At 42.4% G+C, this 22,979-nt stretch overlaps 1 protein-coding gene across 2 annotated transcripts; it reads right to left on the bottom strand.

The window, feature by feature from the left end:
- Positions 1-2,225: 2,225 nt before the first annotated feature.
- On the bottom strand, positions 2,226-21,139 carry LOC147900203 (BAG family molecular chaperone regulator 1-like). 2 transcript variants are annotated; one of them, XM_087377083.1, is made up of 5 exons: positions 20,091-21,139; positions 19,632-19,887; positions 17,303-17,559; positions 15,971-16,117; positions 2,226-2,955 (listed from the first exon to the last, which is right to left on the bottom strand). In XM_087377083.1, exons 2-5 carry the CDS (start codon positions 19,840-19,842, stop codon positions 2,767-2,769), a joined length of 804 nt encoding a protein of 267 aa, XP_087233209.1. In that variant the 5' UTR covers positions 19,843-19,887; positions 20,091-21,139; the 3' UTR covers positions 2,226-2,766. The 2 variants fall into 2 exon arrangements, with proteins under 2 accessions (XP_087233209.1, XP_087233208.1); XM_087377082.1 differs by having other exon boundaries at positions 2,227-2,955; positions 19,632-19,890.
- Positions 21,140-22,979: the final 1,840 nt, after the last annotated feature.

Genomic DNA, 22,979 nt, shown 5'->3' on the forward strand with positions numbered 1-22,979 from the left:
ATCATGGCATACTGGTTGGAACCTATCCGCCACTTCGACAAGGTTGATAAATTGATTCTTCTATGGGCCTTAATGGGATACTATGCACCATTTTTATGGATGGATTCCCTTCAATTTGGATAACTGTGCAACAATAAAATCCTTCACAATTGCATGAGCTATTTTTGCAAATTGAGATCAAGGTCCACGCCTATTTGGATGCTCTTAAGCCCCTTAGGAGTTCCCAAGTTGATGGTTCACATCAACTCTCTAACTATGGGCTCCTCTTCTTATCAAGAGTTCTTCTAACTTGGATTCACTTGGGGCTCATCTAAAGTCCTCATCCATAGATAGTGCCTTTACCTTTGTAGCTCTACATATCGGCCTTAATATTTCCATTATCCCTCATTTGATTTGATAATTTGTGTGTCTATTTGAAGTAATATTTATTTTTGACTATTTAAAGAGCTATGCATGGGCAATGTACTCTCTAAAGTTGCAAGATCATATGCTCATAGAAAAATTTTAATGATTGCCCAAAGCACCTCATCTAGATATGCTCCATGAAAAGTGTCATTCCAAAAACATTAGAAAGACCTTAAGACTAAATGATTTTTCCCATTCATACTCAATTGGTAACTTTAATTCTATTTTTACTTATATTGCTCCATATTTCCTACCAAGAAGAATATTTATTGACATTAAGGTCGTTTTGTAATAGCTTTGCAATCCTAGAGGGTGGAATAGTTTTGGCCTCATGGTGCCAAGCGGTGCTTAAGTTTCTAATACAACGTTCAATTATACAACAATGGTTTTTCGAATGCATTGCTATTTCTAGATGTTTCACTCTGCCATGAGTTGTAAAGGTCAAGATGAGCCAAAGATCTCATATGTTCCAAGAGTGCATAAAAGCTAACAGTTGACACATATTTACCCATACATTGTTGCAAACTTGCATCTAGTTCCAAAATGCATTGCAAATATGAGGCACTTTAAAACTTTCTACCTTTTATATGCATGTTTGTTTATTCTATAGCACCAACACAACATTTTTGCTAGCTTCTTATCTGTCCCCAATATGCTTATTGCTACTGCGAAATAGCTCCTGCCCCCTAGTTTCAACTGGACATTGACTTAGATAGCCCCTCTATCAACCCGCTCTTCAGGATACCGCTTTATCAATGACATATGATGATCAAGAAATAGATCTTCTCCTCCCTGCCGCATTGCATTTCAGCAGCACGAATTTTATCTATCTCACTTAGCAGAAGACAGGTCCAAGCTAGACAAGATTTCTATAGTAGACTTATATGTGCACCTGGCAAAAGAGCAGTAAAGCAAGCCGTTTGCTGCCCCCTTTTCCACCTCAAATTAATTGGAAATTCATTGTTGTAACTTTGTTTATGGTGCATCTTGATCTCCACTAGATAACATGACATTATTATGAGAAGTTACATCTTGATCTCCACTAGATAACATGACCTTATTATGAGAAGTTATAGACTTTCTAGTCACCCAAGTTGCCATTACTTGGACTGAAACCAACAGCAAATTACGTACCTTCATCTACACAAGTTAAACTAAACTCAGTAGCAAAAAGTTAACAGCACCTTCATCTACACAAGTTAAACTAAACTCAGTAGCAAAAAGTTAAAAGTTCAGTAGCAAAAAGTTAACAGTCGATTAGAAATGAAATGATCCCATCACTGCAACCATAATTAATCCACCAGTTCTGCCTATGTCGACAACAACGAACTGCCAAGACAATTTCTGCCCTAACCTCTCTTTTTAACCAAGTATATGCTCCAGAATTAGGTTTGGGAGAGTCCCCAAAAAAGAAGGGAGATTATAACCAGGCACAGCTCATTGGAGTTTGACACAAACCGGCGTCTATCATTAATTTCATCGGGCTACTTGTTCTACAAAAATGTTAAGTACCTTACATTCAAGAACATCACTTTTCTTCAGGCGCTGTCAGACTAAAACACTTAGGAAGCCTGCAGTGCTGTAAACAAAAGGAAGCAGGAGGTATTGTATTTGTAACGCTTTACTTTACACGTCATGAAAACAGGATTGAACCCCCAACAAAATTTGAGAGATATCCTCCCAATATTTCTTGGACAAGAATTGGTTTTCAAATGCCAAGCAGTTAAGTACTTGGTTTTCTACAAGGTGCTTACTTGTGAGCTCCAAACACTCCAAGACACTCCAAATAATGACCAAAATTTCTACGTGCTGGTTACTTGGGTAAGCACAAGAGGCCCAGACAATGACATCCAACCTAAAAGTTTAACCAAAATGCGTCAAACCTTGTATGAGCAGTTCTATTTCAAAAGCCTTAATAGAATACCTTAAGACCTGAATGTATTTAGTATTTATCTCCCACATATTGACAAGAGATTCATACAAAAGCCAAGTTCCACTGTGTCCCACAATAAAACTTTGCAAATGTTGCAACTTTAAAACGGTGGTTTGCCCTGAGCAACATCTGTGGGTCCAGAACAAAAGCACTCACCCTTCGATTGCGAGTGACAGGACAAATTTACTAATATTACTGCTTAATGAAGAACATATCTGCAGGACAGAGATCTGGACTGAATTCTCAGATACTTCTGGCCAAAAAATCATACTCCAATCTCATGGTCTGGACCGCATGCCTCATGCAATCCCTTATTTTGTGAAGAAACATCCATTAAGTAGGCACAACCGAAAATTGCGTGAATCCCATACAATGGTCAAGGAACAGAGGGAAAAAAAAGAAAACTGTAAATATATATAACATAATTTTCAGTCGAACTGTTCCCAGTCTGTCATTATAATTGCCGACGTGGAAGGGGGTGGTGCAGAGAGACTACCAAAGCCAGCATCAAATGTCTCCCATGTAGTCGTTACAACCGTACTACTGACAGGATTTGGCATATCATTTCGTACTTTCAAAGCATCTAGGGTTTCCACATACTTTTGCACCCTCCTCACCTGCACTTGCACTAAGTCAGTTAGACTATGAATATAAATTCTCAAATCCATTTGCGCAATTTCAAGTTCAATCACAGGTAGAACCAAACCAAAATCATTACACTGACAAATTTGTGAGGGTTACAGACGCTTGACAATTGTTAATTATTAGCTTTTCTGACAATCTAGTTATACCAGCGACTGTCTATCATATCAAATATGTAAGGTAGACTACAAAGCCCTGTGTTTACGTAGCCTTGGCAAGCAGAAAGTTTGCTTGCAAGTACTGCTTGACACTATGAAAACAAAAGCAAATTTTGCGGCATCTAGATCAAATAATCACTTTGCATCCTTCTTTTTATGACAACTAAGGCAATACTACACTAAGACATTCAAAATGAAGAGTTATAAACGTGCAATCACACTTCAAGGTTATAATAGCACATTTACTTCTGCTTGTCAACATACGTGCTTTCATCCGGTTGAAATTTTAGGACACAAAACTCACTCACGCCAAAATTATGCAGCCAATTTTGTTTTGAAGAACTAATGAAACGCCCAAAAGAAAAATCATTCACTTCCAAACACTCCCTACCACAAAAACAACTAAGAGATCTTCGGAGAGGAGCATTTCTGCATATGCATTTTTATATAGGTCAATCCACAAAGTTAATAGAGTCTTGGATCACTATTCAAATAGTTACTTTGCAAGTGCCTACCTTTGTTTCAGCAAAACAAACCAACAATATGAAATGTGAGACAGACCCTCCAGCCACAGAAAGAACAAGAGCTCTCCTCGCTCCCACGCTCCTCTCTACCAATGCCCACTCCCCTCTCCCGCGGCTGTAGCTCAGGCCTGTTGGAATAGATTTGTCACTGCCCCACCTGTAATTCCCCATATGAGGACACTGGAGCAGGACCTATGCTGTAGGTATGCGAGTGAAAGAGGCTCCCATCTAGGCATACTGTAATATTGTGGGTGAGGGGGAAGGACCTATGCTGTAGGTATAGTGTGAGAGAGGCTGTCATGTGGACACACTTTAATGGTGCCACAATGAGCAGATCAAGGACGAAAGAAAACCCCACCGAGCCTACCATATGGGCAGAATATAGCTGCCACAAGGGCAGCCAATGGAACAGCCATGTGAGCTGCCTATGGAGCTAAAGGCTTGGCCCAGCATAGAGGGCAGCATAGGCATGAATAAGAGCAGCCACAGAAGCTGGAAAGACGGGCAGAGCTGTGGCATGAAAAGGACCATGGCTGTGGCTGGTATAGAACTCGGCAAAGGGTCAAAACGAAGGAAGGACCTTACATAGGCCAGTTCTGGTCAACCGTTAAGGACAGGTCGACCAGGTCCATAAGCAGGTCGGTTGCATCCCTGATGACGAATATAACATTACGTAATGCTCTGATATCATTCCACGAAGGAGAAACAAACCCGCAGGTTCTCAAAAAACACCTACAATTTTTCATCTGGCCAGAAGGGTGTGCAAAAGCTCGGAGAAACAAACCCGCAGGTTCTCAAAAAACACCTACAACTTTTCATCTGGCCAGGAGGGTGTGCAAAATCTCACAATGCATATAATTCAGCAAGATTGCTTATTGTCAGCCCAAAGCAATTCCTACAAAATGTATTTGCATGCACAATCACCCACAGCTGAACCACCTTGCAAACCCGCAGGTTCTCAAAAAACACCTACAATTTTTCATCTTGCCAAAAGGGTGTGCAAAAGCTCAAAATGCATATAATTCAGCAAGCATGCTGATTCTCAGCCCAAAGCAATTCCTACAACATGTATCTGCATGCACAATCACCCACAGCTGAACCACCTTGCTTGTTTGGAAGTCAATGGTAAACCAGTTCATTGGTTTGGTCAAAACCAACTAGCTGGTTGTGGTCAACCAGCTTGCTGTTTTGGCCAACCACCTTGCTGGTCAAAGATCAACCACCTCACTGGTTTAGGTCAATGGTCAACCACCATGGTGGCTCAGAGCTCCCACTCCGAAACTGTTGGAATACTGAAAGGAAAGAGTAGAGTGGACACAAAATCAGAATACTTGCTTATAGAATGAAGAAGAAAGAGGTCCTTAAGTAGCCACCTCATACAAGGTCATTGACATCACTGATGACCTCAAAGCTCCACAATCATCTCCTCAATCTGCTCCTAGATTCACTCAATCATCCTATGTGGCTTTTCCACCACCTAACTGTGCTTGTGGGCACCTAACTGTGCCTCTAGCACTCACACATAGAAACATAAGGTGTGCCTGAGGCATACACCTTGAGATATCCCAACAAACCCTCCCTCAAGGAAATGCCTCACGCTATGTCAAGGATACATCTAGTCTCATAGTTTCTCATGCCATCTCATGGTGGTCAAGGATAAATCTATGGCTAGGTTCTCATGCTAGCAAGGGTTCCCTTGGGTGTAAGGTAAACAAAAGGGATACAAAAAGACCTTCCAATGGTTAACTCCCCTGCATGTACATGCACACAATGTCTGCAGGAGGTACCATGGAACAAAACATACACATGGCCTACATCATAAGGTGACCAGAGGTGTTTACAAAACACACAAAACACAATAGTTTATTTTCATTCATTTTGGAGGACTATCCAGGCTGAGTACCTTGACATAAAAAGAGAGATCTGGAGCATACATAGAGATGTGTTTAAAATGCATAATCTTCAAAGGATGCCTCATCTTGTGGAGGCTCATTAACTGTAAGTAGATTTGCATTTTCTGTCTTTGCTTTGGCTCTGCAAAACTTCTCACTATGGTTGTTTTTGGCACAGTGCTTGCATGGATTAACTTTGAAGCAGTCCTTTGAAAGGTGATTTGTTTTTCCTCAGTGATTGCAAGGAGAATACTTGCCCTTCTGGAATTTCATAACATAAGCAGTGTCATTGCCTTTCCTTAGCTCCATGTGTCTTTCTTCTTCTTGGAGAGCTGAGATAATGCCTTCAAGGTTAGGATTGGGAAGATTCTTCAAAGTGCTAACAATGTGATCAAAACTTTCAGGCATACTCTTAAGTAACACTGCCATAGCATCATCAGGGGTGATAGGAGAGTTGATAGAAGCTAACTAAGTCATAAGACTCCTCATATAGTTGACATGAGCAGCTAAAGTAGTATCACTTGCCATCTTTAATTCAAAGAAAGAGATTTTAAGTGATAGTTTAGATATGTGAGAGCTTGCACCAAAAATCAAGTCTAGCTTCTGCCAAGCTTCCGATGGAGACTCCAAGTCAGAGATATGATGTATGTAATCATCACCCAAAGCTAAAGCAATTATACCATATGCTTTTTCTTCTCTTGCTGGATCCCTTGCCGGTCGTGTCGGTGTTGAGGATTCTCCAGCATTTGAGGCCGTAGAAGAAGCGGTAGGAGTAGGTTTGACAAGTCCCCATAAGTTCTCCCGCATCAATGCAAATTTTACCTTCATTTGCCATGTATGGAAGCCCTTTCCATTGAACTTCTCAAGATTATATAAGGTAGCCATGAGAGGGTCTAACCCAGATATTGGGCAGTGTCTATCTCTCTTACAAGGCAAAAATAACTGAAATACTTCCAAAGTATAAGCACTTGATGTAGCAAATAGTAGTGACTAGATTTCAAACAATGATGCTTCCTTTTACATGCTTCATAGAAGTGGATGAAATAAACACTTTCCAATCACAACCAGGTCTAGCAAGTCAAAACAAAACTGAAGCAACACTTGTAGTGAAGTTATTGAAAACTTCAAAAGACCAGAAATGCTAGAGTAGCATTTTATGTAGCATCATTTTCAAAAGTATGTCAAAACTGTCAAAACTAGAGAGCTGAACTTGGAGGGCTCATATCACACTCTTCAAAGCAAAAGAAAAGGGGCTTTCTGAGGCAAAAGAAAGCTGGTATACCACAGTAGATCCTCTGGGAAGAAGAGGCGAAAATATGCGTCAGGTCGCCTTCACCTCTTTGAACAAAGTCGACTGGTTTTTCTCTGTTTTCTCCTTCAATATGCAGCCATTGCTGCTCAGATTTCAGCACAAGGTAGCTCTAGGTATGGAGAAGCTTGCCCTGAAAGGAATTAGACAAAGACGGAGCAGGCGCAGAGAAAACGCAGGAAGAAGATTCGACGAAGTTCGTGCAATGGCGACCAGCAGAGCGGGTTATTCTTCAATTGCTTGCAGCCCGAAATTCGCCCCAACAAGAGGGATCTCCAGCTGGAAGGACGTGGGAAATGGGTGAAATTGGAGGAGAACAAGCTCAAGCAAATTTTTGGAAGAAGAGGGAGAGATGGTGAAGAAGAAGAGGAAGAAGATGATGATGTGGCAGAAATGGGCTCAAGGGGGATCAAAGGGCTCTGATACCATGTTGGAATACTGAAAGGAAAGAGTAGAGTGGACACAAAATCAGAATACTTGCTTATAGAATGAAGAAGAAAGAGGTCCTTAAGTAGGCACCTCATACAAGGTCACTGACATCACTGATGACCTCAAAGCTCCACAATCATCTCCTCAATCTGCTCCTAGATTCACTCAATCATCCTATGTGGCTTTTCCACCACCTAACTGTGCTTGTGGGCACCTAACTGTGCCTCTAGCACTCACACATAGAAACATAAGGTGTGCCTGAGGCATACACCTTGAGATATCCCAACAGAAACTCCATTTTAGCCCAAACTCAGCCAGCATGTAGTCTCTTCAGCAGCCCAAACTCAGCCAGCATGTAGTCTCTTAAGCCCGCTTCCAGCCACCAAAGCATTGAACCAAAACAAGCATCTATGCCTCTTTTTCAGGCTACTTACTATAACAGGCCTGAAACGCAGAAACACGTGTTACTCACCCAAATAACCTTCTTTTGGCTTCAACCTTGAACAGTGAGTTGTCCAGTACGTGGAGTAAATGAAAATGGAAGGCCTGAAGGCCCTTGGCACATGCAATCGACACGTGGCAGAAAACCTTGAAGACTAATCCCATAGGCAATTGTGAACATTGGTGGACCTTGGATATAAAGAAGGATATAAACCCTCCCCTATCCTAGCCGGTTCTTTTTGGATGAGGGGGGGGGCATTGCGTGGCTATGGGGGAAGCTTGGGACCCGCACATGTCACAAGCACCCATGCACTTGGGTACAAGGTGACAAGACAGTGCAGATAGTTCCTATGATAGGATATTTTGTAGTATGCCATGACCCCATTGTGAGCCCTTGTCTAGGGAGAGTTAGGCACAAGCTACGTAGGTCAATCTCTCAGCCTTAGGTCAAGCCAAAAATCAAACCCTTGTTCACTAGTACCCACTGGAGAACAGTAGGTTAGTGTTTCCGTCTTCGGGTTTAGCTAGGTCTAGGTCTCAACCTAGGTTAGGAGCCTAGAAGGGCGACAATGCAAATAGTTCCTATGATAGGATGTTCTGTCGTATGCCGTGATCCCATTGTGAGCCCTTGTCTAGGGATAGCTAGGCACAAGCTACGTAGGTCAATCTCTCAGCCTTAGGTCAAGTCAGAAATCAAACCCTTGTTCACTAGTACCCACTAGAGAACAGTAGGTTAGTGTTTCCGACTTAGGGTTTAGCTAGGTCTAGGTCTCAGCCTAGGTTAGGAGGCTAGAAGGGCCCCCAAAGGGCTGGACCAAGGAGCTCCCATCAAGGGAGAATGGGTTGGGGAAGGGCTGCCTTTATAGGCTTCCCTGTGCCCTCCCTAGGCAGCTAAGGGGGTGGGGATGTGAGCCCAACAAGCCAGCCAACCAGCCGACTGGCTGGTCAGCTCATCTATGGCTGGTTGGCTCAGCCCTACCAGCCCCGCAGCCCCCTATTTAAAGGGGGGGTGCTGCCCTTATTTCTCATCCAGCTCCCCAGCATTTCAGCCTCCAGTCTTCAGCCTGGTGCAGCTCCTAGCCCTTCCAGAAATCCCCTACAAGACAGCCATCAGGTCAGCAGTCCCTAAGGGTGATCCAGGAAGGTGTCCACGCAGCATCATAGCCGGCTCGGAGTAGAGGTTTGGGGTTCCGGTTTCAGCAGCTTTCTTTTACAAATTTCAGCTCCTTTCACAATTCTTTTACAGCTCTCTTTAGCTCCATCTCTCTCTCTCTTTCATCTAGATCTCTCAAACTCCATACTCAGATTTCCATCTTCCCTTCATCTCTCTCACTCACGCAGCTCCGCTGCATGCCCAGGGGCAGCACAAGCCTTTTCAGTAGCTTTGCACAATGGTCCACGTCTTCCATGTGGGCAGCGTTGGGTTGCTTCTCAAGCATTCGTGGGTCACCTCTCAGTGTCAAAGGTTCATCCTCAGAGTTGCATCCCGTGCTCTCTGAAGGAGTGTTATTTGTATCTTTTGCAGTTCTCCAAGTATAAAGCAAATTCTTCCCTATTCGAGGAAGGGGGCCCTCAGTGGGTACACGGACCCAATCTGGTGTCGTCTACATTCTCTCTCTAAAACTAATCTCTTTTTGGTGCACACGCATACGCCTCACACAAAGGTTTAAAGAATGTCTTGCCGCACATTACACGATCATTAACCTTTGCATGTTTCAACTCACCCGACACATCCTTGAGGGACACATGGCAGATTCTATTGGCTTTGCTAATAGCCTCCCTCTAACTCTAAGGGTATGGGAAAGAGGGAAAGGGAAAGGAATGGCCACAATTATGTGAAATAGCCCACATAGAGTGACTTGACTTGATGTTACGATGGCGATGGCCGCTTTCCTAATTGCTATCACGTGGCGAGTCCCCATGGAATTTGGCAAACATGCTACCTGTGGCATTTGATGACGGCTGATATTTGTGATTGGCCAAGCCTTGTGTTTGGTCGTGATCAAGTTTATCAAGTTTTGGTCAATTTGATGTTCACCTTGGGGTTGGTCCACAGGGGGTGTTGGAGGCGGTGACCTTCACCCCTCGTTTGGGCTAGAGCATGGTTAAATGAAGGGGGACGCCCTCGACAGTGACACGTGTAATTTGGAGGATGACTAATCCCATAAGCATGTGACATTGTGGGATCCTTGGTAGTAAGGACTATTGAACCCTCCTCCATCGTCCCACCGCTCTCTTTGGGACACTAAGGAGGCATGTGTGGGTTTCTTTTTTTTTGGGGGGGGGGGGGGGGGGGGGGTTCAGACCCCCGCACCTAACGTACCCTCGACATGTGGCAGCTTGTGCTTGGCTGCCAATAGTCTCAAGGTACTATTCCGACTTGAGCAACCAATCCAACTCCTCATCTGCAGCCAATTAGCCATCATAATCTGCAATCTCCACCTTTGCCTTCACTACAAGGCTAATGCTTGGGCTTTTGGGATGCAATGTTGTGCTAGCATCCGTATGCACTACGATTCTATCAAATGCCTTCTTTTCTAGTTGAACAGCCTCTTTTTGTTGTTACATCCATTCATCCTATCATTGGTAAAGGATTCACCTTCTACCTTTGCACCCACCAAATGCGCAAACATCCCTTGGATCTTCAGCATGTTGGAGCTCATCTCCTCCTTCAATTCATCGACCTGTTCCTACTGACTTGCTCTCTTCAAAGCAATGCTGGCTCAATCCGCAACTATCACACAATCACCCTCGCAACTATAGGCAACTCAATACAAAGACGGATTCATGAGGCGGGTATATCGAAGCCATCCACCTCCTTTCAACATGTAACAAGGTTCCTACTTCTAATTTCAGCAGAAGGGAATGTCACAAGCATCCACAGCTTGTAGCATGCTGGACTGCCATGTCAGCAGTTGACGTCAATAGCTGCATCACAACCATGTCAGCACAGCCATCCAACGCCTACAGGCACATCAATGCCTACAACCATGTTAGCATAGGAGCTCGCCACCGAACGGCTGCGCTAGGTCATCAACAACGTGGCACACGGTGGACAACAAGTCGGGATAGGCAATTCTATAAAGTTGAATTCAGTCCTTTGGGCAAACAGTTATTCAGTTTATTTCCCCCTTCGGAGGCCCTTTATATTTCTCCCTCAGATTCTCATACTCACTTCACTGTTCCACTTGTTTTATGAGTGCATTATTCTCTCAGTTTAGCAGGAGAGAGAGTGAGTTAGGCATTCTCTCTGCTACAATCTGAATGTGGCGTGGCTGCCCACACAGCAGTATAGGCTGCTACAAAGATAGCACAATAAGGCCTTCATCAGGCTGCAGGATCGAGGGCAGCAGAGGCCCTACATATGACAGGTCAAAATTTCATTTATAGGACCTGGAATGCGCCAAACAGACCTCCAGCAGGTCAGCAATCTATAGCTGCAGACTGAGGCAGTTAGTCCAGATGTACAGGTTACAGGTCGACAGGCATCAATTATAGATGGCAGAAGGCAAGTATGTGTCCCGTATGGACTGTATGTCGAGCCGTATAGTCTACACGAGTTGAAACTGGCTGGCTCAGCCAGTCTGTATCAAACATTGGTTGGATCAAGGGTTTGGTCGATCGGCTCTTTGGGAACTGTCAAGCCTAAAAAAAGGCCCGTCTTAAAGTAGAGATACTTCATCGTGTGAGCTCAGATCGAGAAACATACCGGTCGGCACGTGGTACTTATATGGAAGAGCTCACTACTCCGTTTGAAGCCAAATGGACGTGATTTTGGGTGAGTAAAACTCATTTTTGCGTTTCGAGCCTCTTACTATAAACAACACGTAAGAGTGGCATCTTGTTTTGGTTCATATTTTGGTGGCTAAAAGGGGGCTTGAGAGACTACACGCTGGCTGATTTTGTGCTAAACGAACTTTGGGCGAGGGAGATCTAAACAATTAACCCAAACCAACTAAGTGATGAGACTGTTACCAGCGAGGTGGTTGGTTTTGGACTGGCAACCAACGAGCTAGTCATCAACGGACTCGAACGAGTGAGGTGTTTCCTCAACAAGCATGATGGTTGACAATTGACTTCAGAACAAGTGAGGTGGAAAAAGTTACATATTTTTTGAAAACCTTTGGGTTTATTTTTGCTACGTGGAGTGGTATCAAACCTTTTTGTAATTGTTATACGCATCCACTAGAATACGCAATTTTGAAATTCCTTCCCGGAATCCATGCCTTTCCGCGGTGGGTACGCCATGGACGATTGAATTTTCATTCTTTGGACGATTCTCAGTGGATTTGCACTCCATGGTCCAATTGCAGATTCTATATACGAAATTTCCATTCTCAATGTACATCATTTGGTATTAGAGTTTGGACTCAATGAAGGTGGTTATTATTATTGCTTGAGCGTAGACACAGCAAGGTTAAGCTCAAAAAAAGACCTGTTGCCGAAGAGGAACTTTATATGCCCAAAGTTTCCTTAGTCTCTTTCTCCCACTTAGCACATGCTCGACGACGAAGCAGCCAAGCAAGAGGAAGGTAAGTATAATGCTCTTCTAAAAATGAAAGGTTTTATTAATGGCAAAGAGGTTGTTATTCTGCATGACAATGGTAGTACACATGATTTCATTTCGGAAAGAGCCTTAGCAAAGCTAAACCTAGAGTCTTTCCCATCTAACTATAAGGTCAAAGCTGCTTTTACCAAGACAAAGTACAATTGCACTAGAGAAGTCAAGAATCTTGAAATCTCAATCAAATCCTACAAGGATACACGAGACTTTCTAATAGCACCCCTACAGGGAGTGGACATCATCTTATGAATGCCATGGAGGCATCAATATAATCCTAAGATAGATTACGATTCACATCAGATGTGTATTGAGAAGGACAGACAAGAAATATGTCTGAAAAGCTCAATGAAACCTAAGATCAGTCCTTTACTCAACCACACATAAGCCAAAAGAGCAATTAGAAAACGTGAGAAGACATATCTAATTTTGGTGAATACGGTAACGGCTACTCAACCAAACACTAAGCCTACACACCAAAAGTTTCTTTCTCAATTTTCTGATTGTTTCTTAGAGGATTTACCGCCTGGACTACCATGTTCTCGACCTGAAGATCATAGAATAGAAATCTTACCGGACAATACTCCACCTTACAAAGCTCCTTATAGAGTCAATCAACTAGAACAAAAGGAAATTCAAAAGCAAGTGGAGGAACTGATAGAGAGAGGATTGATAAGACCCAGCAGTTCTCCTTATGGAGAACCTGTCTTATTAGTCAAAAAGAAAAATGGAACCTATCAAATGTGCATAGACTATCGTGCACTAAACAAAATCACAGTGAGGAACAAATATCCAATCCCTAGGATTGATGATCTTTTGGACAAATTGAAAGGGGCCAAGGTCTTCAGTAAGATAGATCTCAAATCCGGCTATCATCAAGTTCGTATGGTAGAAGAGGATATATACAAAACTGCCTTTAGAACTCAAACGGGACATTATGAGTTCCTAGTTATGCCTTTTGGGCTAACTAATGGTCCAGCTACTTTTAGTAGAATGATGAACCGAATCTTTCTTAAACACCAAGATTGTGTGGTAGTATTTTTCGATGATATTCTGGTGTTTAGCAAAGACGTTGAGAAGCATAAGGAACATCTGAAGCTAGTCTTTTCACTCTTGAAAGATAATCAATTGTACATAAATCCTAAAAAGAGTAGCTTCTTTCAAGATCAGATAGTATTTGGATCACATTGTATCTGCCGATGGGATTCGAGTAGATCCAAAGAAGATTGAATGCATAGTCACATGGCCTAAATCCCGAGATATACACGAATTAAGATCATTCTTGGGATTATGTAGCTTTTATAAAAAGTTTGTCAAGAATTTAGCATACATTGCACATCCATTGACAGATTTCTTATGGACTGAGCGTCAAGATAAATCTTTTACAGCTTTAAAAGAAGCTCTCACACAAGCTCCTGTGTTGCAACTACCCGATTTCTCTAGACCATTCTTTGTGGTTGTAACCGATGCTAGTGGATATGGAATTGGAGCCATACTTATGCAAGATGGACATCCAATAGCATATGAGAGCCGAAAATTAAAACCAGCGGAATGCAATTATAGCACATATGATAAAGAATTAACCGCTGTTGTGCATGCCTTACGAATATGGAAACACTATTTGATGGGAGCTCAGTTTCTTATCAAAACCGATCAGCAAAGTATCAAGCATTTGTTGACTCAGGCACTTATATCCGATAGGCACATCAAGTGGGCATCATTTATACAAAGTTTTCAGCCCATGATTCAATATCAACCTAGAAAAGAAAATATAGTTGCTGATGCTCTTAGCAAAAAGCCAAGTATTAATCACATCACTGCTGTAGAGACCCAGCCTTTCGAAGGTATGAAGAATTCTTATTAAGGGGATCCAAACTTTTCTAATATATGGTACAGATTAGAGAATAATAATTGGAGTCCTATATTGACTATTCATGTCAAAAGAAATTATGCATCACTCAACCCTTTAGACAAATTATAATGGAGGAAATGCACCAACCACCATATATGGGACATAGGGGAGTGACTGCCACTTTACAAGTGATAGTGAGGGAATTTCATTGGCCTACTATAAGAAAAGATGTGGCTAAGTTTGTAGCCAAATGCATCACTTGCCAGAAGATCAAGAGTTATAAAGAAAAGACCCCACGATTGCTGATGCCTTTGCCTATTTCTACGCAACCTTGGGAACAAATATCCATGGATTTCATAACAGGTTTTCCTACTACAGCGAATCAAAATAATATGATATGGACGATAGTAGATCGCTTTGGTAAGCAAGCTTATTTCATCCCATGCAAGAAGACTTTAACAGCTCAGCAAGCTGCACATTTATTCATCGAGCATATCTTTGTTCATCATGGCTTGCCAAAGATTATAGTGTCTGATCGAGATTCGAAGTTTTGCAGTAGTTTATGAACTACATTATTTCATAATCTAGGCACTAAGTTAGATTTCTCATCAGCTTTTCATTCAAAATCGAATGGACATACTGAAGTTACAAATAGTACTATTCTGCATATGATAAGAGCTTATGCAGGAAGTCAACCAAAACTTGGGATAGATATCTTCATCTCTTACAGTTTGCTTATAATAATACTCCTCATTCTACAACTGGAAGAGCACCCTTTGAGATTATCTATGGGAAGGTTTTACCTATTCCTATCACATGATTAACCCATAGAGTGGAGGCAGCAGATGCATTTACCCATGACTATCAAAATATTCTCAAAGAGGTTCAAGAAGCCATTGCAATAGCTCAAGAGAAGTAAACAAAACAAGTAAATAAGAATCGAAAACACATGCTTTGTAAGCAAGGTGATTATGTACTTCTTCGGATTGAGAAAAGAAGATTGAAGAGTGTTGAGAAATGGCCAATAATCAAGATGTCCCCATGCTTTATTATTGCAAGTTTGGGCAATATATTTTATAATGGACATAATTCATTTTTGGGCCCTAAGATGGCTATGTAAAGCAAATCCCTCATTTTGGAAGAGGGGTGCTTTTATGAAATATCATAAATACTCTAGATGAGAAAGCATGAGCCACTCATCTAGGGGGGAGAGATTGTACCCAGTCTGCTGTCGTTTTCGTGGTGTGATTGTGCTCTTCTCTCCAATTGATTAAGTGGTGAATTTGTGTGGAAGATAATTACCTTTAAGGTTTCATTTGCAAAGCCTCATTAGTCCTAGTTTCCTATCATTAGGTTTTCCAAAAACGATTCTTATGTTTCCAATTCTCCTTTGGAGAGATCTTTGATGTCTGTAAAGCTTCATTACCCCTAGTCTCTTATCATGAGGTTTTCAAAAAAAGATTCTTAGGTTTCCAATTCTAATTTGGAGACATCTTTGATGACTTCCACTTCCTAGATGGTGTTTTCATGACTCATAAAGTTCACACTTAAAACAAACTTATCAATGTGGCATCATCGTAACAGCAGCAAGGATCATGTCTCTCAATCTGCATGTTACCACATTGCAAACGAAGCGAAAGTTGACTTTTCCGGTTTGACAGGTTACTTTGTTCAATTCAAGAACCAGATAATAAATAAATCAGGAAAAAACTCCCCTTTGGGCAGATGAAAGAATTGGAGGGGGGGGAAATCCAATTTCACAAGACAACTTCACTTAAACTAAGTTTCTGCATCATTTTTATGGAGAAGGCATGTGATACCAACCAGGATCCTTCTTTGTATCTTGGCATCTCCTTCAGCTTTAATTCCATCTAATTTGAGCAGTTGGCACATGAGCAACTCCGTTGGTCCGGTAAATTCATTGTCTGCAAGCTTCTTTCCACTGAGCACTGCAGCTTCAACACTAGAGATCTGCAAGAATAGCATCCTTTACTACTACTTGAAAACTGAGCAAACTACTCTGCTTCTCTATAAACAATGCATTGATAACTAACATTAAAGCATGTGAGCCAGATTCTGCTTTGACCTGATGCCTTAAAACACACATGACCTACCAGTACTACTCCAGCAATAACACAAAAACCAATAGGAGCCAAAAATTTCACTAAGAGTTTCTATTTTAACCCAACACCTTGAGAGGATAACAGTCGAACAGCTGGATACTTAACCTTGCATTGATATGTTGAAAAATAGATTATAAATGCTAGCAAGCATCAGTCCTCTCCCCTAGCCTTCACTGGAAATTCCTAAAGTGCCACATCAATGTGGCAAGCTAGCACTTCATATTCTGGCTTTAATTAGGAGTTCAAGGGAAAAGTTTGCAGTTTGATCAAACGCACTACATATTTATGTGTGAATGTATGGCCATGTCCATGTGCCTGTCTAACTGTACATGTGTCTGGACGTTCTTCATGCAATCTATAACATTTAATTGGACACACACACACGTGTGTGCGACGTGCACGCACACATAGAGCACACACACACAGACGCACATATAGATTGATAGATAGATAGATGTATGCATGAATGTATGTACATTTATATATGTATGCGTGTCTGTGTGCGCGCGTGTGAGACACACGCACTAACCATACATATACACACACTTGCACAGAGACAGCACGTACTAAGAAGACAGTGCCTTAAATGTACCAACAAGGAATAGCCCACCACTCATAAAATCACAAACCAAAGTAGAATGCCTTCCCAGATATATATAGGAAATAGGAGGCTTTGGCACATGATGTCTCATCTGCTGCAAATGATACTGCATTCAACTCATTCGTACTATTTACTACAAACATGCTCAAAGTAGCTACTGTAAAAGAATTAGTGCAAATTTAGCAGTAAAACATTTATTTACCTTTGTAAGACTAAAATATGTCCAATCATACAAATTTAGATTTTTTGTTGTTCTAAAGACCAAAAATCTACACAGAAAATAAGAGAGAAAATGAAAGAGAAGAAGAGCATTTCTTAAGCTTTATGTTGGAATGCAATGCAAGAAGAGCTTGAGAGGACATAGACCCCATATTAACACTGCAGCATCCTTGTAGCAAGATCTTCTACAACAGACTACTACTTGAAACACACCTGTCCTGCAAGTTTATCTACTTCTTGCTTGACATCAGCAACTGCTTTGCATGCTTTTGCAATAGCCTCATTTCTCTTCAACTCTATCAGCCTTTTCTCTCGACTAGCAGGGTCTTCAACTAGTATGATCTTCGCTTTATCTTTCACACCAGCCTCGTGCAGATAATCACCATTGTCTTTTTCCTTTCCTTTGTAGAGAAGGCGTTGCTGCCTTGGTTGCAATCCAGTATCCTGGACCAGGACCTTCTTCAACTCCCCTAGCAATAACCATAACAATTAGACATAGTACATATTAGCTTATCAAAAAACTCAAAGAGAGACACTTCAAAACGAATTAACAAATGGACATTGATCAAGAGATCACCCTTTCAATATCTTTAACACCTATTATGCATATCCTCCAGGGTCAAGGTGTGCACACAGTAGTGACAGAATTTAAGGACGTGCACTCTCAAAAGACTGAATTCCCCAAAAATTGCATCATAGACAAACAAAACACATGCAGTCTTCGGTTCCTTAGGAGTCAAAACACAATATAACGTCATTACCAATAGAGTGAGCAACCGAGAACATTCTATGACAACATGTCCACAAAATCAATCTTCTCCCTACATACAAATAACCTCCTGACTTGTAGAGGGACTCAGCCATGTCATACTAGGATTAGTACGAAAAGCTAATCGACTGAAATCCTAAGATTGTCAAATAACTGCAATCAGTGCATAGAGACATAATTCCACCAATTAAGAAACGCTAACTATTTCAGAAAAAGGTCCAACAGAAGTAGAGAATAGGCTCATCCATGTAAAAGTTCTTCAATAGGCAAGGCATTGAGAATCTCTAGCAATCTATGCCATGACTCTCAAATCATAAGCAACATCAACATTCTTATAGACCTAGCAGTAAAAGCAGAGCTGATCAAACGCAATCCCTCTTCTTTAGGGGGTGTATAGTATGCCAGCTTATATTATAATCAGAAAACCCCTAAAGAAAACAAGGGGGGATATCAAATGCAATCCTAACAGACATACATCTACATGAATCTAGGTATGAGCAAACTTATCAGGTAAAACAAAACAGACAGCGCGCTTAGTTACTTCATAATAGTTATCCACAAGCATCAAACCCCATCACACATAGCCAGCACTGACAGTTAGCCATCTGCACAGATGTCAGCTGCCCCCTTCTGTGCTCAAACAACACACTTTTATAGCCCATCACATATAGCGAGCACTGACTGTTAGGACATCTGCACACATGCCATCTGCCCCCTTCAGTGGGTGGACATATGCTCAAACATGGACACCTCCATACACCCACATCTTTTATACAAAGGTCTTGGAAATCAGCTGTTTACCCTCGCTCAGGATATCAAAGCTAAATCTGTATATCATCATCGTCCTCCAGCAGCCCAGACCAATTGAGATACTTCCACATTAGCGTTAAGCTAGCATTGCATAGACTGGCAAATGAAAGGTCTGATAACAAAGACATCAAGTTTTCAGATCAACTGGGATAGGTGGAGCTTCAAGTTTTGAGGGAAATAGTTGTTCTAGTCAGAGGCATCTATCTTCACTCTTACATTCACAAATCCACTTTTAAAGCTGGCCCTTCAACAGTGCACACATGTAATGAGCAAATAACCCATCACAATGAAGGTCTGGCTGGCAAAGCCACAATCACTTCAATTGTGCCAACATCGCACGAAGCACCTGACTTACGGTGTGTCATTGCAGTGATCTCATCCACTTTTTCAGGCACCACCAAGTCGTAAAATAATTATGCACCTGGATACACAGTTTTAATGCATCCATGTAATTGCAACCTGACTTGAGTCCCTTCATCTAATCCACACATGATATGTCCATTCTACCAAGAAAAAGCATCTGCCGGAATTGAAATCCCTCTACACTATGTAATTTTCCCTACGACTACTATGAAAGAAAACCCTTCAAGTCCATCAAAGCCACATTGTACTAGGTGGCCTTCACCACCTAAAAACTGCAAGGTCTACAACAATTAGCTACAGCTTCCAATTACTAGAGTAGCTACAGCTTCCAAATTTCGGGAGAAATCGCAGGCTAGCTCTGGAACTTGACCGAAAATAACATGCGTACAATACAAAATTGCCTCCCTTAAAGTGTGAAACAACCGCAGAATCATGTTTTCTTACCCCGAAAAGGCGTGCCGCTACAGCTTAGAGGAGGCAATTGCAAACAAGGCGTACCGACGACCTCTTTAGACCACAAACAGATGCACAAGACTAGCGTTCCAACAATATAATGCAAATGTAGTTTTTGGACCAAATTAGAAACGTCGAAATGCATACCAAAGGTGGAATGCGAAGCAATGGACACCTCGTGAATGGACAAACCATATGAAACCTTCACTTTGATCATAGGCCCTGCTGACGCAGCATCGGCGTATGGATCCCTTAGTTGTACAAGCATTCCTCCGGGCCGAAGCTCCCAATCGAGGGAGCCAACAGCATTGTCTGCGCTTCCGCTTAGAGCGTCTTTCGCATAGCCCACTCTACTCATTTTTGCTCGGCCTCTTTCTTACTCCGACAGTCCAAACGCCCAATGCTGCTGAACAACCCGACAGATATACAACAGGACGCCATTGGTGACAAGTAAACATTTGAAGTAATGATAAAGTAGTAAACAAGACCAGACGCATTCTTCAGAGACAAAAAGCTTCCCGTGACCCACGTCTCACGCCATACAGTTACAAGCAGTCTTCAAGGTCTGGAAAGTAATGCAAGACGAAGCTTGCGAGCTAATCTCACCTCCTTGTCGGCAGGGCCCTATGGGACGATGGGAAATCGACAACCAGTTGCTTGCAATCCTTGCCAAAGCGAAATTAGAAGAGTCATGTGTGCAGAAAAAGCGGCTGGCACTTGCAAGCACACGTTCAGCTGAATACCAAATATATTTCCCCAACTGAAGCAAGGTCCACGCCCAGATAGGCTTTATACCCTTTGACAACGCAAGCCGGAATTCCAGGGCATAATGAAAGATAGGCGGAGTTTTCAAGCAGGAGGGAATTATAAAAACTAGAAGCCAAAGAGGCAAGGAACTTGGGATTAGACGGAGGAAAGAGGAAGAGGACTGATACAAGGGCTGAAAACCAGATGCAACACAAGGCAATGGGAGAGTGCAAATTGAGGGAAGGAGGAGAAGACCCAGGTGCGTAAAGGAGCAGTGGTTGGAGGACCCAAAGTGGGGAATAAAGCAATGGTGGTGCAGAAGGAGGACCCAACTCGGAATAAAGGCGAGAGGGGAGCTGGGAGGAGGTGAAACTCAGGAAGGCAGCTTCTTTCTATTCGAAGCTTTCAACCTTCTTTGCTGCTTCTACCAATCTGCTGCGGAAATGGAGCTTGAGCCGAGGCTTGAGTTTTGTGGGTGGTTTTTTTTTGCCCACTCATGGAGACCGGGTCGTGTGCTGTGAGCTTGTAACGGAGAGGATGAGGACGACGCTAGCAAGAGTGATGCAAAGCTTGTCCTTTTGTCGTTGTTCCAGTTTTATTGGAGGGGAGGTGGGGGGTGGGGGAATCCTGGAGAAGTGTCGGTGATGGAAAGAAAGCATTTGGAGGAGAGTAGAAGCTTCACAATAAGAGTACAGAGCTGGGACGTAATAGAGTGATTGATCGAGCAAAAGAGCAAAACAGAGAGGAGTAGAAAAGTAGCTAGATCTTATTAGGAAGGGAGAGACAGAATGAAAAAGAATAGCCCAGATCAGTACTCATCAGTAGGGAAGCTCAGTGACACTGGCTGGTGATTGTTGGCCACGTATTAGAAAGAGAGATTAACAGGGCACACAGGATGAGAGAGCAGTAGCAGCACACAGAGAGAGAGAGAGAGAGAGAGGAGTTGTAGCTATAAAGCGTAGACATAAAATATCTAAAAGATGCATTGGATCTTAGAAAGAAGGAAACAGGCCTTAGTTCAACATCGTACAGAGAAAACTTGCTAGAGAGAGATGGCCCTGAAAGAGCGAACAGAAGAAGAGAGAGAGAGAGAGTGAGTGAGAGTGAAATCAGCTCAGCGCGGGACAGCAACCCAGAACTTAGAGAGAGACAGAGAGGAAGAGAGAGAAAACAGCAACCCAGAACTTTTAGAGAGATAATGAGCCAAAGTGGAACCCAAAACTTATAGAGAGAGAAAGGGGAGAGAGACCCACGTAGAGAGAGAATGAACCAAAATGGACCCGGAAACTAGAGAGAGAAAGGAGAGAGAGACACAGAATGAGCCAATTAGAGAGAGAAAATAGGTTTAGAAAGAGAAAATAGAGAGAGAGAGAGAGAGTCTATAGAGAGACAAAATAAGAATTTTAAACCTTCTAGAGAGAGAAACTTAAGAGAGAGCGAGAGAGAGAAGCTGGATCTCATAGAGAGAGAAAGTGGTAACTTGAACTTCTAGAGAGAGAAAATAGAGAGAAGAGAGACCGACCGGATCTCGGATTCTCTTTTCATTAATATTTCATTTTTTTAATCGATCCCGGACTCCAAACGGCGCCCCGTAAATTGTATTGTAACCACCGCCCTTGCGTCCGCCCACCGGCTACCGACGTGCTACCGACTCGGCCCCCGCCACCTGCCGGTGTCCCCACCATCCTTGTCTGTGAGCCACCGGTTTTCCCCGTCGACCCCCCCATCCCGCCGTCCATCCAGATCTTGCCCCTTTCCCACCGTCCGATCCTTGCCCCCCCACCCTTTGACATGATAGCCCAATAAGACATCCCACCTATATAGCTTATAATAATGTAGTCTCCATTATTCAATTAGCCAAGACACTATTAAGTGCTTCCATTTTTTCCTCGTGCTATAGCCCATGAGCTCGACCCCTCACCTGCATGTATAGACCCCTTTAACTACCACTAGTGTAGGGGGACATCACATATAGACCCCCTGAACGTCCAAACTTTAGTAGGGAGACATCTCGAGCCCCTTAACTTGCAATAGCATAGCTTTATGCCACTCGAGCCCTCGTGTCATTCAAATCACATAACCCAAAAGAACTTGCACACAGGTACCTGCCTCAATATCTCCTTTAGTGCCACCACAACCCAACAAGTGTATGTACCTCCTAGTTCTAAGTCAGGTTGCCTTGAAAGGTTATTCACTCCTACTCACCAACCTTTCCACCCTACCCTTGCCCAATAATGCTGTTACAACATCACTTTCGAGTGGAGTGCGAACCAAGCGTCACCCCATTGCACAAAAGCCAAAGGCATTGATGGCACATCTCTCTCTCTCTCTCTCTCTCTCTCTCTCTCTCTCTCTCTCTCTCTCTCTCATACACAAAAGTAGCTATCTTTCTCACATGCTTTTGTCATCTACTTACCCATCATGCCGCTATATTCTATACAATGACACCCTTTGAAATTTAGAAGTCACATGAAGAGTGTGACATTAGCTTCCACATGCATGAGACAAGTCAAAAGTATAACACTATGTATTTCTTTTTTGTCATCCTTAAAGGCACCCACTCAAGTGGTGGGTCTAATGCTATAGTACATACTATGAACTTATGAATCTGTCAAGTTATATTTTGTTGTCGTAGAACGTAAAACTTCTCCAATCATCTACACATTTCAAATATGTGGTTTCTAAGAACTACATCAAATATGATAAGTATGAGACAACAACTATGTTAGGACTCTTCCATATCCAATT

This window comes from Dipteris shenzhenensis, chromosome 7, assembly GCF_047967505.1.
Source record: "Dipteris shenzhenensis isolate YYH24624 ecotype China chromosome 7, Dip_SZ_1.0, whole genome shotgun sequence".
Classification (NCBI taxonomy): Eukaryota; Viridiplantae; Streptophyta; class Polypodiopsida; order Gleicheniales; family Dipteridaceae; genus Dipteris; species Dipteris shenzhenensis.